This window comes from Macrobrachium nipponense, chromosome 43 (genome assembly GCF_015104395.2).
Source record: "Macrobrachium nipponense isolate FS-2020 chromosome 43, ASM1510439v2, whole genome shotgun sequence".
In the NCBI taxonomy this organism is placed as follows: Eukaryota; Metazoa; Arthropoda; class Malacostraca; order Decapoda; family Palaemonidae; genus Macrobrachium; species Macrobrachium nipponense.
This window is the reverse complement of record NC_061104.1, coordinates 39,105,375-39,123,462: the sequence shown is the minus strand read 5'-3', so window position 1 is coordinate 39,123,462 and position 18,088 is coordinate 39,105,375. Positions and strand designations below refer to the sequence as shown.

The 18,088-nt window shown below is 41.4% G+C and overlaps 1 protein-coding gene across 2 annotated transcripts in view; it reads left to right on the top strand.

Moving 5' to 3' along the window:
* The window catches only part of LOC135213672 (ankyrin repeat domain-containing protein 50-like), a 161,298-nt gene that overhangs the window by 119,242 nt on the left and 23,968 nt on the right, over positions 1–18,088 (top strand). For both annotated transcript variants that reach the window (XM_064247736.1, XM_064247735.1), the window contains 3 exons: positions 11,123–14,168; positions 15,645–15,843; positions 16,054–17,496. In XM_064247736.1, the coding sequence (XP_064103806.1) occupies positions 11,248–14,168; positions 15,645–15,843; positions 16,054–17,496 (4,563 nt within the window). In that variant the 5' untranslated portion in view covers positions 11,123–11,247. The remainder of the gene's footprint in view (positions 1–11,122; positions 14,169–15,644; positions 15,844–16,053; positions 17,497–18,088) is intronic.

Here is an 18,088-nt window from a genome sequence, read left to right as displayed (position 1 = left end):
ATTCCTCTGTTCTATTTTTCATTCTCCTGTCTGTATATTTCTGGGTCTTCGTCTACTTTTATCAGTCCTTCTCATGCACTCCTTAGCCACTCGTCTTCACTAGTTTTCATATATTGCTCCAGTGCTCTGTTCTCGATATTGACCCCGTCCTCTATGCTTAGTAGACCTCTCCCTCCTTCCTTTCGTGTTATGTATAGTTTTATATTTGCTCTTAGGTGTAGTGCTTATTGTATTGTCCACTCCACTACTCCTGCACTGTATCTGATTACTGGTACTGCCCATGTGTTTATGGCTTCCGTCATGTTTCCGACTTTGAGTTTTGACTTGAGTTTCGCCTAAAGTCTTTGCAAATATTCTTTCCTAATTGCATCACTTATCTCTGGTGTTGCATATCGTCACCTATTATTCCCAGGTATTTGTATCCTGTATCATGTATGTCTTTGATGTTATTCAAGTCTGGTAGCTTTATTCCCTCAGTCCTTGTCACTTTTCCTTTTTGTATGTTCACCAAGGCGCATTTTTCTGTTCCAAACATCATCCTGATATCCTCAGATACAGTCCGTACAGTCCGGCTTAGGATATCTTTTTCCTTGATGCTCCTACCATACAGCTTGATGTCGTCCATGAACATCAGATGGCTAATTTTGTTGACTCTTTTTCTTGAGTTGGTACCTAGCATCCATCTTCTGCAGTACATGTCATGAGACTCATGGATACTACGAAGAGTAGTGGAGAAAGATCCCTCCGCTCTTGATGTTAATCTCGTCTAGTCTTATCCCAGAGCTTCTAAGTACTGTATTTCAGTTGCGCATTGTATTTTTTAGGAAGCTGATGGTGTTTTCCTCTGCCCCGTATATTCTCAGGCATTCCGTTAGACACGTGTGCGGTATAATGTCGAAGGGTTTCTTGTAGTCAATCCATGCCATGCTTAGGTCGGTATTCCTTCTATTACTATTCCTCATTACCATTTTGTCCATCAGGAGCTGGCCTGATGTGCCCCTACACTTCCTTATGCGACCCTATACTTCCTTTTGCAGCCTTTTTGTTGGTGGGGGATGATGTTTGTGTCCTCTAGGTAGTTGTATAGCCTTAGACTGATGAAACCTGTTAGTAACTTCCACATTATTGATAGGCGGGTGATTGGCCTGTAGTTACTTACTATATTTCTCTTGTTCTTTTTTTGTTATTATTCAGAAGACGAACCACAGGGGCCATTGACTTGAAATCCAAGCTTCCAAAGAATATGGTGTACATTCGAAAGAGGTAACAGAAAACAATGGGAAATATTAAGAGAAGAGGTTACTTATTAAAAGAATAAATTAGAAAAATAAATAAATAGATAGAAATGTAAGTATAGTATTAAAAACAAGGAAAATTGTATTAGGGTAGCAATGCATTGCATCCATAATAAATAAATAAATTAATGAGTTTTTGAGAACAAAAGTGGTTGAACCGGGTCGATAGCATCGTCGAATCTTTGTGAAAGTGAAGCAAAATTTCGTGAAAGTCAGAAAAGGCAGATTTCGTGAATGTCAGGAAAGGCAGATATCGTGAAAGTCAGAAAAGGCAGATATCGTGAAAGTCAGGAAAGGCAGATCTTGTGAAATTTCGAAAAATCAGATCACGTGGAAGTCAAAAGAGGCAGAACTGGAGATGTAGTTTTTTATATATATATTTTTTTTTAATCTGTGTCGAATACGACCTCAGAATTTTTAATAGAGGGGATTAAGACGTCTTTTATTTTTGAGGGGTAAACTGTTAATAACCTGATTTGCAAAGATCACAATATGCTCTTAACATTTCATTCCAAGGCTTGTGACAGGAAACCGCCTAGATGGACAGTGCCGTCGGTGCACCTCACATAGTGCACTGTAGGCATCGCATAACATTCTTTGCAATGGTTTTATAAATGCCACGTGAGTTATAGAGAAAGCCAAACAAACAAACACTCGTGTATGGAGAAGCAATTACATGTAACAGGTGTATGTGAGTAGGGGTTCAGCCAGGGCGCAGGTAATTGCTTTATAGGTCTTGTAAAGGCCCTATCAACCAAATCCGGAGTCATGTGTCTTCCATGACCTTCCATGACCCAAGAAGTAATCCATGCCGAGTGTGTTTCCCAATGAAAGCAGCTGCAGTAGATTTAGTACACGTCCCTCAGAACTTCAAGATTCATTCAATTGATTCTAACCGGAATTACTATTGAGTTGTTAGTGGTTGAGTTGTGAGGCCCAAGAATACATTCCAGTTTTATATGATAGTTGTAGTTTGAAACTGGAATTGGAATACAGAATTCAGGCCAAAGGCCAAGCGCTGGGACCTATATGGTCATTCGACGCCGATAGGGAGACTGGTAGTAAGAAGGTTTGGAAGTTGTAACGATGAAACAACTGTTAGGAGAGGGTTCAGGAAAGTCAGGTGGAAGAAAGGGAATATGAACGGAGTTACAGTCAATCGAATGAAAGGGGTAGCAGCTTGGGCCCGAAAGGATGCTACAAAGAACCTCGAGTGCTATTGCCTACAGTGTACCACGTGAGGAATAGTAGTTTGGTTATCCAGAAAACCCACATACCGATTTTACAGTCTTGAATATCTTAACTAGAAGTAATGTACTTAGCTACATCCTCTGTGTAGGAATCTTGCGCGCATTGTAAGAGAGAACATTTTTTCAATTATACCTCCAGCCTTCATAAATAACAAGGAACTAGATTGAATATTTACAGGACTGCGTATATATACTTCGTATCAAGTTCGAAAACGATTTGCAAAAAAAGAATAAAAAAAAAAGTAGTATTGCCCAGCTATTCACAGCAGTTACGATAATGCCATCTGGTAGAAAGGTTTCAGTTTTTTCTTCATGGCGACATAGTTTCGGCAGCATGCCCCCTATGGGGGGGGGGGGGTGTTAGTGTTGTCCGTGCATCTCATGCGGTGCACTGTATACATTACTTCGGGTTCTTTACATCGTCCCTTCTGCCCCTAGCTGCAACCCCAGTAATTCTTTTTACTGTACCTCTGCTTATATTTTGTTTCTTCCATCTTACTCCCATCAACCCTCTTTTAACAATTGTTTTACAATGCAACTGCTTTGAGGTTTTCCTCCTGTTACGCCTTTCAAACCTTTCTACTTTCAAATTTACCTTTCAGCGCTGATTGCCCACATAGGTCCCAGCGCTTGGCCTTTTGCCTAAACTCTTCATTCATTCCAATTAATATTCTTTTGGCAGCACGAAGCAAACTTTGCTCTTCTAGTTAAGAGAAGAACGCAGTGCTCTATAGATTCGGAAGCGTAACTCGGTTGTCGGAAGAGCTTCAGTCACTGACATCATCCATTTGCTTTTAAATGGCGCTTATGGAATTCGGTCTTCGAGACTCGAGACTGAGTGGTTTTGTTTTTCCGAGTTGCAACTCGGTGTCTATGGCCGCGTTTAGGTTCGAGTCTCAGGCCTGAAGGTGGAATTTGCGTTCCGCGTCAAGTGCGAAATTTTGCGTGGCCTCTCTTTTACTCCGTGGGCGAATGAAGAGACGCCGAAAGATGCGTGTTTTCAGATGGGACTGTTTGCCGCCGGGTTTTAAGTCGCTTTGGAGAGAGAGAGAGAGAGAGAGAACAGGGCAAAACGAGAAGCGAAGTTTGGCTGGTGGAATGGGATAGGAAGGGGACGGGAGTCCAATACCCACAACATCCGTTCTTAGGCTCTCTCTCTCTCTCTCTCTCTCTCTCACAGACCCTCCTTCCGCTTCCCTTCTCTCCCCCCCTCCCCCACCAGCGCCTCTCTGCCCCTACGGTATCCCTTCCCATTACAGCCACATACACATCCCACGCGTCTCTCTCTCTCTCTCTCTCTCTCTCTCTCTGAAGGTTCCATTCTCTCCCTCTCTCAACAGTTAAGTCGTCCAAAAGTGATGTTTTTAAATAGTAAGCAAGACCACATTCATTTAGTGGACGCATTTAAAATCATAACAATGATTTTACGCTTAGCGGCGAATGAGTGACAGAATACACTTGCCAAGGTTCTCTCTCTCTCTCTCTCTCTCTCTCATCTCTCTCTCTCTCTCGTCTCTCTCTCCTCTCTCCTCTCTCTCTCTCTCTCTGTTCTCTCTCTCCAGCGTTAATTGCAAAACGAGCTACGAAGTTTGACTTCTTTGTTTCCCTGGCGTCTTTGTCAAATGCACCCTGGTAGAAAAGCCTCCTCGGGAAGTACGGATCGGGGGAGGAGGAGACGAAGAAGAAACTAATGCAGTTATTATTTTATTTTCTCTCCTTCGTCTGTCGTTTTTACTTTTTGGTCCTTTCTTCTGTTCGTCTAAACAAATACACTGTGTATGTATATATATACTTATATAGATTTATTATTATACACATATGTATGTAATATAGATATATATTATATATATAATATATATATGAATAACTTGATCACCAAAAGTATATAAAACGTGATGCTATGTATAAATAAAGTTTTTTTTTTGCCACGAAGGAAAAAAATGAAAAAGCGAGATAGCCGAGTACTTTCGGTCCTATTCGGACCCTTTACTGAGGCAAACTCCAGTAAAGGGTCCGAATAGGACCGAAAGTACTCGGCTATCTCGCTTTTTCATTTTTTTCCTTCGTGGCAAAAAACCTTTATATATATCTATATATATATATATATATATTTATATATATATATATATATATATATATATGTATATATATATGAATTTTTATCACATCACCGTGGTTCACATACATACATCGAGCTACAAATGTCCTTTAATAATATCCAATTCGCTCTACCTCAGAATTAATATATTTTCATATATATGTTAACCGAAGGGGATTTTTTTTAGTTGTTAATAATTTCGTCCTCTCGTGGGTTCGTACCAGCGCCCAGTGGGCAGAGAAGAAATCAGGACTCCAGTGATACTATCGACTCGGCCAAGTGAGGATATTTAAGATTTCTACATACAAAAGCTTTTTTATATGCATTTCTCTTATTGCTTAATTTTTTCCTGAAGGGGGTGGGGGGGGATGGGGGTCACGGGTTGGCAGCGATAAAAAGAAATCGGTACTGCTCGGCTAAAGTGCTGTGAAAGGTCTTGTTGGTCATGCATAAAAAAATCTGTCTTTTTATAGCAGATGCAATTTTGTGTATGTCGATATGCATGTGAATGAGAAGCTAGGTGGCCTAGCTTCGATGACAGGTATTTGGCCTTCAAAGTTTTATTGACACTAAGGAATTTCTCCATATTATAGTACATAGGTACACAAAGTGTTTTCTTTTTATTTTTTGCGAGTAACGTGGTTCTAATCCTTGTACATAAGATTGTGCAATATTCAAATGACGAAACTTTTGGGGGGTCACATTTAGTCACCTGCATAACAGGGTCCCAAATAAGGTTACCTGATGATTGGTTCCACTCCATCATGAGCTGGGGATTATTGGTTCCACCCCATCATAAGCTTAAGATTATTGGTTCTTACCATTCATCAGGAACTTGGGATATCAGTTCCACCCCATCAGGAGCTGGGAATTATCGGTTCCACCCCATCAGGCTCTGGGGACTATCGGTTCTACCCCCGTCAGGAGCTTGGGATTATTTCTTCTACTCCATCAGGAGGTGCGGATGATCAGTTCCTCCCCATCAGGAGCTGGGAGATTATCGGTTCCGCCCCACCAGGAGCTTGGATTATTGGTTCCACCCCATCAGGAGCAGGGGGATTACCTCGTGGAGGTCCTCCCCGGTCTGAACGAAGATGCTACTAATTGCAGTTATTGGAAAGCAGTGATTTTAGATCTGACTTCGAGATTGAATACAAGGTGCAAGATGGAGGTAGACAATGTTCCTGTTTGTGGGTTGCTGAAGTGACCAGTGGCATCTTCTCTCTCTCTCATCTCTCTCTCTCCGTTCTCTCTCTCTCTCTCTCTCTCTCTCTCTCTCTCTCTTCCCCCCCCCCACCCCCCCCCCCTTCCTGTACGATATCCAGGACCTATGGTACAGGATGTGGTTTAAATCTGTTATGGTCACATATTCTGGCTCTTACAACTGCCAGTGTTTGATTACCCCCTGCAATTTAAATGACAAAACAACACAAAACTAATAAATATAAGTATGAACAAATCGTTCGGGCCAGCCCCTTGAGAGCTCATCATCAGCTCAGTGGTCTGGGCATCAGCGTCTAATTTTGTCTTTCCCCCACATTTATTGCCACCTAACTCCATTTTGATTAATTGCTAGATACTTGCCAAAATAGAATTCTGTTCTCGATGCTCTGAAAGCATTACTTAAGGTTCTTTTCAAGTCCCTTGGGCCCCGACTAGCTGCAACTTCTTTCATTCCTTTTACTCTACCTCCATTCATATTCTCTCTCTTCCATCTTACTTTCCACCCTCTTCAAACAGTTATGACTTAGTGCAACTGCAAGATTTTCCCCCTGTTAAACTTTTGTAACCTTTCAGTTTTCCTTTTAGCCCTGGATGACTTCATAGGTTCCAGCACTTAGTCTTCGGCTTCAAATGTGTATTTTTATCTTATTCTTCAGCAGCAGCAGCATACCAGATTTATCTTTCTTCAGCTAACTTTTTCCAGAGCCTCTGCAAATTCGCTTATAGAAAATAGCCTTCGAACTACAATCTCACCAGGTGGCATTCTGTATGGTCTTGATATATATGTTTTCATAGATGTCATTTGTTGGTATTCCTTCTTCCGTTCCACTAACTATGGTAACGGTTTATCCATAGAGCCATCTCTCTCTCTCTCTCTCTCTCTCTCTCTCTCTCTCTCTCTCTCTCCATTACCAAAAAATAAAATAAGATCACTCGTAGCAGATGACTGCCTACGCTATAGCTCAGTCTAGCCTCCCCGTTGCGTCTTTACCATTCTTGTCATAAACCTTCCCCTGGATCAATAAACGTTTCTTCTTCATATTAACTAATACACTCTTCGCTTTGTATCGTAATAAAATCTTCATCTGCCGAAATTCTTCTTCAAACGTTTGAGTTCTTGTATAATAGTCAGACGTTTGGTTTCTTGTAAAGCGCGTGACTTAGTAGTGGTTCTACACTATAGGCTCTGCAGTGGTGGGTTAGTACAGGGACGCGTCTTTCAAAGATGCCTATTAACTAATATTCTCGTAGCCTGTGTATCGTAGACCGTGATCGTAATAAAAGTTAGTATCTGTCGAAATACTTCTGCAAACGTTTGGTTTCTTTGAACGCGCATGGTCTAGTGGTGGTTCTACGCTACAGCCTCTGCAGTGGGTTAGTACTAGGGAGTAGGGACGCCTCTTTCAAAGACTGTTCCAATTATTTACACTGGACTTATTTTCCCGCGAGAAGAGTTGCGGAAGAGATTAGCTTAATCGCTCGAGAACTCGCATTTTTACTCTTTTCTTTCCTGTGAGAGTAGATATTGCAGAGGTGAACAATGAGACGCCTCTCTTTAGATTTTCTTTTTTATGTCATTCGACGAGCGCAGGGAGAATTAGCATTGACCCGACAGTTTTGACGATTGTTGAGAAGAAGAAAAAGAAGAAGACGTTATTATACTTTTCCTCTCCTTTTGAGGACAGAATAAGAGTTTTATAAGTTCCCTTGATCGAGCAAGTTCGGATCCTACCCTACGCTCATGTTATGATGTTGGTACTGTGTGTATGTATGTAGCATGTGTGTCCATGTATGAACTCCAAAATTCCGTCTGTTTTTATTTTCTTCCTTTCTCCCTTTCCACCATTCTTCTCCCCCTTACCTTTCTCTCTTTTCATAGAATGTTGAGAATAACACGACGATATTAAGTGCACCTCAAGTAGGCCCAGATTGAAGTGTCTTATCATATCGATCCACTGCTGCTTCTCTCTCTCTCTCTCTCTCTCTCTCTCTCTCTCTCTCTCTCTCTCTCTCTCTCTCTCTCTCTCTCTCTCTCCAACATCCATTCGGTCCTTCCCCCCAATATTCTCTTCCATGAGACATTAAATTTTACATTTCTTCTCCCCTTGTTCATAGATGCGCTTCTGCGCTTACGCGGATAAAAACTTATATTTTGAATGTGAAGGGTAGTGTATTTGTTTTTTGGAATGTTCGTGCGTATATATATGTATATATATATATATATATATATATATATATATATATATAGATAATATATTATATTATATATATATATATATTTGCGTATGTCTAAATTTAGGGGTTTTTGTTTGTATTTTTGTGTTTTCAGTACGCATTCAAATTATTTGCTGTGATTCTTATACGGATGGATGAGTATGAGTAGAAGTTCAAACGCTCACACGACAACGACGCTTTTGTGACACATTTGTAAAATCATAATATGCTTATTCTATAACCACGTCTGTCACAACTCAAACTTTACCTCTTCTTCTTCTTCTTCTTTTTCTTCTTCTGAGGTGTTCATTCTTCGTAACCTATTCTGGTGTTCAGTGTGGTTTTAATGACAAAAAGAGAAAAGTTATGTTGCACTTTTGTACTAGCTGGGGCATCGGTATGGATGGGTAGGGGAGAGGGGTGATGATTCGGACAGTGGGGTGGTTAGTCCGGACCAAGGCAATCTATTGGCCTTGGTCCGGACAGTACATATCCTGGAAAACGTAAGGGACCCTCGGCTCCGAAAAATCACGTGAAAGCGCGAGAGTTTGTACACCATTGACACGGACTTTGAGAGATGATGTATACTTTAGTATAGAGGTTAAATTTTGTGTTTTTTTTTTCATTTCCTGTGTCATTTTTGGCGTTTGAATCGTAAGATGTGGTGTAGTGAATATGATAAGGGAGTAGATTATAAGTTTGGGTGTGAATTTGTACTGTATGACGAAGATTTTGTAGCTGTTATTCGCCTGTAATCTCGAAGGACATGGGCTGAGGGTGTCATCAAATGGTTATGATCTGTGGGGGATGGTTCGGACACGTCCGAATCATCCCTCCTAACAAATGCTTTGCTAATTATGAAATCCGACAAAGAAACAAAAGATTTTCACTAACAATATTTATATTATATTTTGCGTATCCATTCATTAGCCCCTCATTGCCTTATAAAGCACTTCATAAACCCATCATAGGACCCCTCATTACAAAGAAGAATAGCCTATCCTTTGCTTCAGATTGGTTATAGTTCATTAAAAGCCTATCCTGGGACGAGAGTATAAGAAGAAAACCAATAGGGAAAGGGGTGCTGCTGCTGTAGAAAATACACTTCAGGAGTTTAGAGAAAAGGGTGGTTCAGATAGAATATGATTAGGTGTGTGAAAAAAGATAGAAACGGGGTTGACCAGAAGGGTTTTCACCACCTACAAGCAGAACAACCTATACCATCATCACAACAGCAGTTTTCTCCAGAGAAAATTCGACCATTCCCGAAAGCATGAGTGAGGAAGGAGGCAGCTAAGACAGAAAGCTTGGAAGATGCATGATTGCAATGGACACTCCAGAGAAGCTTGAACGTAAACAGAAAGAACAGAAGTAAAAGCCAAAAATCCCAACCGAGAAGGAAATAAAGTTTGGAAATGATACTTTAAGAACATCACAAAGCAAGAAAAAATACTAAAAAGTTAAACACAGAGGACCAAACCAGTGATGAAGACCTTCATCATCGTCCTGAAGATCTCTTGACAGCCGAGCTTAACAATAATTGTTCTGACATCATAGAGGAGGAAGACTGTTCTTGTTGGAATAGATCCAGTAAAATGTAGCCACTCTTTTTATCTAGGTAAATTAATCAGCAATTTAGATGAGTAAGATGAATTTCAAATGTTTTATTTAAGAAAATTACATAATTTTTTTTTACTAAAAGTTTTACATTTCCATAAATTGAGGATAAAGCAACTATTTGTAAAGAGGCAGCCATTGGAATGCTTCCAAACCTAGTTCAGAATAGTATTAAAAGAAAACGGGTGTTTCAAAGTTCGTTAGGCCAACATTAAATGAAATCTAGGCACAACAAATGTCATGAACGTATTTTAGTTACATTTTGTGTTTGGTGTTTACTCATGGAGAGAATAAATTCAACCATATTTTGGGTATTTAATCATTGGCTGGCAAGGATATTTCATTTAGTTTTTGTTTTGAAGGACACAGTATTCTTTAAGCCAACCTTAACATTTACTCTGAGCCAATATCGTGGATTTCAGTTACATTTTCTGTCTGCCAATCACCAAGGGAGAGAATAATCTTTCAAGTTGATTTTGAGTATTTCAGTTAAACATTTTGTTTGGTATTTATGTTTCATTTATCAACCGACTTGAAGGTAAATATCAATCAATGATAATAAGTGTCCGAATCATCCCATGCTCTTGTCCGAATCATCACCATGGGTAGGGAATTTTTATTTGAAGATATATAGCTTCAGTTATAGTAAAGTATACGACTTACCACATTCACTTGTAAATGTAGGATGATGAGGCTACACATTGACATGTCAATGACATCTCTGCTCCTTGAACTCTTACTTCAAGATAGAAATTTAAAGTGTCCGAACCATCACCTTTCTCCCCTATTTATCATCTAACCAGTTTTTTTTAGAGGGGTCATCTTTCGAAATATTATTGTTATTATTATTATTATTATTATTATTATTATTAATATTATTATTATTATTATTATTATTATTATTTTATTACCCTTATTATTAACCCCTGACTTGGTGTGAGTGTCATAGTATTAATATTATTCTCACAGTGTTTAACAGTGACTTGATGTGAATATATACATTTATAATGATTTTATATTTTCATGTGTATTGAGATGCATTGGTGATACTAGTATGAAGTGAAATCTTAATTTTTTGGTCATATTCAATTGAATACAAATTATATATATATACTATATAGATATATAATATATATATATATTATATATGATATATTATCTATATATATATAGATATATATATATTATATATATATATATATATATATATATATATATATACCTACATGTTTTTTATAGCAATTAGGTACACTATCTTGCAGTATGATTAAATAGTCTGAAGTCTTAGAGGTCATTATAACAAAATAGTTTAATAATTATCCTGAGTCTTGAGTGATCATGATAAAAGAAAAAGGTTTAATAATGATAAGCAATGAAATAATGTTATGAAATGGTACTAACAAACATCTGTTCTTCCTCTGCAGGTGTAGTGATGGTGGCAGTGATGGACTTGACCTGGAATTGCCCCAGGGGCAGAATCAATGACCCTCCACTGGGCAAACCCTGAGTTCCCCTCGCTCCTTGCGCCCGCCCCGCACTCGCCGCTGCCATGGCTGCTGACAGCGGTGTGCCGGGGCGGCGCTTCCTGTGTCGCGAATGGGCCTGGGCCAAACTTTGGGCCTGCCTAGAGCAACGCCCAGCAGCCAAGACCTGCGGTGCTTTGCTGGTGGGGGGACCTGGCACCGGCAAGACTGCTCTCTGCACCCAACTGGTGGCGCCCACCACCTCCCACGGCCGTCACGCCAGCGCCCTTCAGGCTCGGCTCCTGGCCCGCCACTTCTGCCACAGCCACGATGCTGCGTCACTCAGCGTCGGCTGCTTCATCCAATCGCTGGTGGTGCAGTTGGCAGAGTCGCCTCTGCTACCCGGCTACGCAACAAAGGTGGAGGCTGCGGACGTGCAGGCAGCCCTGGAGCCGCGGACCCTGCACACCAACCCTGACGATGCTTTGAAAAGGGCGATATTGTTTCCCCTGCTAGAACTTGACCCCCCAGACAAAACCTTACTCATCATGGTTGATAGCATTGATGAGACTGACCTGCAGGCGCTGCAGGGAGGTGCTCCACGGGATGGAAACAATGTGGAAATCACCAACAACAGTTGTCCATCCAAAACAATTGCAGAATTGTTGGCCACTCATCACCATCTACTTCCTCAGTGGCTCCTGCTAGTGGTAACAGCACGGCGTGGGTCGAGGGCCATTATCAAACAGTTTGCTGGGTTTAGAAAAGTCGCTCTAGATGATCTACGCAGAGGTCACGTGGTGCGGGATGTACAGCAGTATATACTCTGCAGACTAGATCGAGAACCCGCTCTGAGGCATCACTTATCCCGAGAAACTGCTGAAATGCTCAACCAGCTACACATAAAGAGCAATGGTTGCTTCCTGTATCTAGAAAGAGTCCTAGATGGCGTAGCAGAGGGATGGGTCACCCTGAGAGAGATACGCCATATACCCGGTACCCTCAATGGCCTCTACTTATGGCTTTGTCAGAGACTCTACCCTCGTAGACATTTCCAGAGGGTTTCCCCATTGCTCTCGGTTATTTTGGCAGCGAGAGCTCCGCTCACGCAGGAGAAACTGCGTGAAGCCATTGAAATTCGTAATCCAGGTCTCACAGATGAAGATTGGAACAAGAGATGGTCACTTCTTGCCCGTGTCTTGTCCCCAGATCACGACGATAGAGTTCTCCTCTTTCACCATAGTTTTGCTGAGTGGTTGCTGGATGTGAAGCACTGTACTCAGAAGTATTTGGTGAATGTAGCTGATGGACATGCCATGCTAGCTATGTGTCTATCAAGGGATGGTCCTGACCTGAATGTGACTCAGGTGCACCAATTAGCCGTCCATCTGTCACGAATTCACATGGAACCTCCTCTAGAACAGTTTCATTTACCATTGTGGATGGTTTCTTGTGGTGTACCACTTGATATTTGTTCAGACTTGCCACCTCCCAGAGATCAACGAGCTTTAAAGATATTGCAGGATGCTGGAGCAGCACTTCCGGACGATCACCCTCAAGACGAGGATGATGATGATGTGGATGATGATGAGGATGATGAAGAAGAAGAAGAAGGTGAGGAAGGTGGAGAGGAAATATGTCCAACAACTGAAGTCAAGTATCAAGAACTAGAGCAAGAAGAGGAAGAGGAGGAGGAGGAGGATATACCAGGTCAGGAAGATCAAGAGACAGAGGAGTTGGAACAGGAAGAGGAACTCAAAAAACTTGCTGAGCATCATGAGGAAATGGGTGATCTCATATGTAACATTGATGGTTTACAGTTAAAAGAAAAAAGTGTTGAAGAAGAGAAAGAAAAAGATGATCAAGAAGAGAATGAAAAGTATGAACAGAAGGATAATGTCAATACTGTTTGTAATAGTGAAGGAGATGCAACTGAAGCCAAAGAGGAGGTAGATACAGGTAGACCAAGGGATGGTCAAGATGATTATGAGAGAGAGGAGTATGTGACAATGGTTCCACTGCCTGGTCAGTTCATTAATGGGGGCACTGGTGGGGGTTGTAGCACTGAAGGAGCTGCCAGTTCTGGTGGACATCCCAGCACAAATGGCCGTCACAGTACAGGTGGCCGGCAGAGCACTGGTGGCCGGCAGAGCACTGGTGGCCGGCAGAGCACAGGTGGCAGACAGAGCACTGGTGGCCGACAAAGCACTGGTGGTAGGCAGAGCACAGGCGGACGACACAGTAGTGAGCATAGCAGTAGCAGTAGCCGTCGAAGGGAACGCAGGAGGCGTCGTCATCGTGAAGACCCCCTTTACCCTTATCTCCGAGGTGGTCCTGTGGACCAGGTAGATGGCTCAGGGAGATCCCTTTTGCACAGTGCTTCACACCAGGGTGATGCTTCCCTGGTGCGTCTTCTGCTAGAACGGGGAGCTTTCCAGGGGCTGCAGGACAGAGCAGGCCAAACACCTCTCAATCTTGCTGCTCGTCATGGTCATGCAGAAGTGGTGACTATTCTGCTGAGTGCCGGCAGCGACCCAGATCATGCAGATGCGGATGGGTGGACCCCACTGAGATCAGCTGCTTGGGGTGGACATAGTGAAGTGGTGACAGCACTCTTGAATGGTGGTGCATTGGTCGACTTAGCGGATGGAGACGGACGTACTGCTTTAAGGGCAGCTGCTTGGGGCGGGCATGAAGATGTTGTGGCAGCTTTATTGTGTCATGGTGCAGCTGTAAATCAAGCAGACAGTGAAGGCCGAACTCCGCTGATTGCAGCAGCTTACATGGGTCATAGTGAAATTGTTGAGGCTCTCTTAGAGGCTGGGGCAGATGTCAATCACCAAGATATTGATGGAAGAACAGCACTGAGTGTTGCTGCCTTATGTGTCCCAGCCAGTGAAGGTCATGGCAGTGTTGTTACTACTCTACTGGAGCGAGGGGCAGCTGTTAACCATCAAGACCATGATGGTCTTACGCCTTTGCTAGTGGCAGCATTTGAAGGCCATACGTAAGTTAATGAGTTTTATTGGATGTGTCCGTAGAAGTTATAGACATAGTAAGTACTCTAGCTGCCATTTTTAAATTAGATTTGAATGCTACTTGTGTAAATCATCATAAAGCTCGTTAGATATGAGGAATGTTTATACTAAATGACTAAGTGTGAATTGAAATATAACCTCTTTTTCTAAAGCAACAACTATAGATACTTTTCAGATTTACCTGTTATGTAATTGCGACCATCTAGATATGTTGTTTATTAATTATTTTGCTTCTTCATGCATTGTATGTGTGGTCTTTCTTATGCATTGGAGCTGGAATGCTTTTCTTCTTTTTTATTGGAAGTAACAGATTTGAAAGTGTGATGCAGTATTTAAAATGTCTTTACAACACTATTATGACTATGAATCACATCGTAATTTTCCTCTTCTCCATGTCCTCACTCCCTCTTCTCTGGTTTTATTTGAAGTCCTGTCACTTCTCAGTTTTTGAACGACTACTTATTTAGTAAGAATGATAGAACTGTACCAGTTATTGCAATTAATTGAAATTTTATAGGATCTAAAACGCTAAGAGTCGGTGATTAATGGGAATTAAAAAACAAGGCGTGATCTGACCTACAGCTTACCCGTGACACGTGTAAGATTTTCCTCTCATGCATAAGTTATAAACATCATAGTATTCCTAACCTATAACATAAATTAAAACGTGCTAAAATCTACGGTCAGATAGAGCCTTGTTTCACCAACGAAAATTAAAATAAATGTGATATATTTTACTAGGAATAATTTTTCTGTACTATTTCACATGCGCATTATTTTTTACATTTCCATTCTAATAAAATCATAAATAATCTATCCTAAAATTCCTGTACCTTTAACTCAATGCGAAACACCATTGTCAGGCTTTTTAGGTTCTTCCTTAGACCTCCCCCCACCACAACAACAACAAAAAGTAGTTTGTAGGCTTACTCCCCAAGTAAGCAAAATGTAACATGTTTTTCATGGGTTTTCCTTGCAAATGTACTAGATGAAAGTAAATAAGACCCACTTCATACATATCCTGTAAAATCATTAGAATAGATTCATTTATCTGTCATTATAGTACCATAAGTCTTATGAAAAGTTTTAATGGTCATTAAAATTATCTTTCCATTGGTAAGATCTTTGTTTTGTGTTTGGATGCATGGCATATATTTCCTTAAGCGGAAGTTGAACAGTGATGATCACCACTGAATACCGTTATATTATTTGGGATGAATCTTACCTACTATTCACGATAGCTTACATCTCTGCGCCAATAGACAAGGGGATATAAGCTATCTTTAACAGTAAGTAAGTATCCAAAATAATTTTATTATGAAAATTAATATATTTGTTGAAAGATGGTCAATGTACGTGTATGGAATTCATGCCATTTTCATTAGTCTAGAAAATTCAAAATGAACTTGACATAGCAAGCATTAAATTGAAAATCTTTGCAACAGGGAAGTATGTGAGCTGCTATTGGAATATGATGGGGATGTTGACCATGTAGATCGCTCTGGAAGAACTCCCTTACTGGCAGCAGCTTCAATGGGCCATGCAGCTGTAGTGGAACGCTTGCTGTTCTGGGGCTGTTATGTAGATCACATTGATGCTGAAGGAAGGACAGTACTTAGTGTGGCTGCTGCACAAGGTTCTCAGGTATAGTATCAGCTTGGTTTTGTCTTGCTTTCTTTGGGTCAAAATTCAGTATGCTTGATTATCAAAAGATGTTGTTACAATTGATATTTTTACGTAGTATGGCAAATATCCAGTGCATATTTGTGTTTAGTGTTCAGAAAACTATAAGTTAATATATTTTGAAGTGATATACTGGGAACTTCTAAGTGTTATGATTTCTTTTTTTTTCAGGAGACTGTAAGACTGCTTTTAGATCGAGGCTTAGATGAAACTCATAGAGACAATGCAGGTTGGACTCCATTACATTATGCAGCTTTTGAAGGTCATTGTGGTGTATGTGAAGCTTTAATAGAAGCAGGTGCTCGAGTCAATGAAGTTGATAATGATGGTAAGCATGCTCTTGTCCTTGCTGCCCAAGAAGGTCACACCGCAGTGGTCTCGGCACTACTGGATGCCAATGCAAATATCCACCACACTAGCCATGACGGTCGATCAGCACTCCGTGTAGCTGCCCTGGAAGGTCACAAGGATGTTGTGCATCTCCTCCTGTGTCGAGGAGCTGATCTCCACTATAAAGATGCAGATGGTCGGTCTACGCTTTACCTCTTGGCCCTTGAAAATCGACTGGATATGGCACGCTTCCTCATGGAAAGTGGTGCTGATGTTGAGAGCACTGATTTGGAAGGTCGTACTCCTCTTCATGTTACTGCTTGGCAAGGACATACTCGTATGGTTACTCTTTTACTAGAAGGTGGTGCTCATGTTGATGCTGTAGATAAAGAACAAAGGACTCCATTGCAAAGTGCCGCCTGGCAAGGTCATGCGGAAGTAGTAAGGTTGTTGTTAGAACGTGGTGCAGCGGTTGATCACACTTGCTCACAAGGTGCTACTGCTCTCAGTATAGCTGCACAAGAAGGCCATGAAGATAGTGTTGCAATTCTGTTGCAGTATGGTGCCAATCCTGCTCATTCTGACCGATGTGGTCGCACTGCTATTAAAGTAGCTTTGAAAGGTGGTCACATCCATCTTGCTCGTATGTTGGAAGAAAATCTCATCCAACAGCAGCAACAGCAGGGCAGTTCTTCACGTGGAATTGTAACCTCCTCATCGGTAGGCTCTGGTTCCACTGCTGAAACCAAGCCATGCTCTGCTCTGCTCTGTCCTGGTTTAGCAGCTTCTCCGGCAGAGTCTCCCGAATCCACCTTTGAGAAACGGCGTTCGGTAGCTTCTCTGGGTCAGCATTCCTCCTCCAAATCATCAGGCAACCTCACCACTTCCACGCGATCATCGGGTGGTCCCAGGGCTCCCACTCCAAGAGATGCTTCTCTTCATATCCAGCATCACCAGCAGCCACCTTTACCTCCACCTGCACCTTCAGCACCTCCAGTTTCTGCTATGTCACCAGTTCTCAGTTTCACGCAACAATTGCAACAGTGTGGCCGTGGACGTGGGCGTCGCAACCCCCCTCCACCTCAGCCAGCTCTTACACCTCTTGATGAACCTGCTTCACCCCTGTATGCCTCTCCACCACTGTCTCCCCTGAGTGATGGTCCTGGTGGAGGAAGGCATCTCCCTGGAGGAGCTATCCTAGAAGACGATTACACGGTGCCAGTCCAGCAGTCGTCAAAACGAGCACCAAGACCATCTGCACCCCCTGTTAGTCTTAATCAAGAGGTAATGTGGAATATTAAGCTTTTTTTTATTATTAGTATATGTTCATTATGTCTGTACTAGAAGGCACAAGATTTTTTCCACTAAATGTAAGACTTTGTCTTTATAATTAATTTGCTTAGTTTGTTATTTCTCTCTCAAATTTTATTTAGAATTAGTTGTGCAATTTTGTACAGTCAATCTCCAGTTATTGGTTATCTGGTTTCCAGTTATTTGTGCCAATAATAGAGTATTGGTGCCAATATATACCTATCAGAGACACTATTAACCAGTTATTGGCACTCCAATTTATGGTTATCAGCAATTTTTGCTTATCATCAAGCCATTGGAATGGAACCCCGCCGATAAACGGGGACTGCCTGTATTTGCAATTAAAACTACTTTAGGTTTGCCAGTTACTATGGTATTACAAAAGTGTTAACTTTTTGTATATTAAAATTCTTGAATATGGTACCATACAAGCAGTCCCTGGTTATCGGTGGCCTTGGTTATTGGCGATCTGGTTTTATGGCGCTTGTCTAGTGCCGAAAATTATTAATGTGGCAATTTCTAGTTATCGGTGCCGTTAACAGAGTATTGGCGCTGATACGTACCT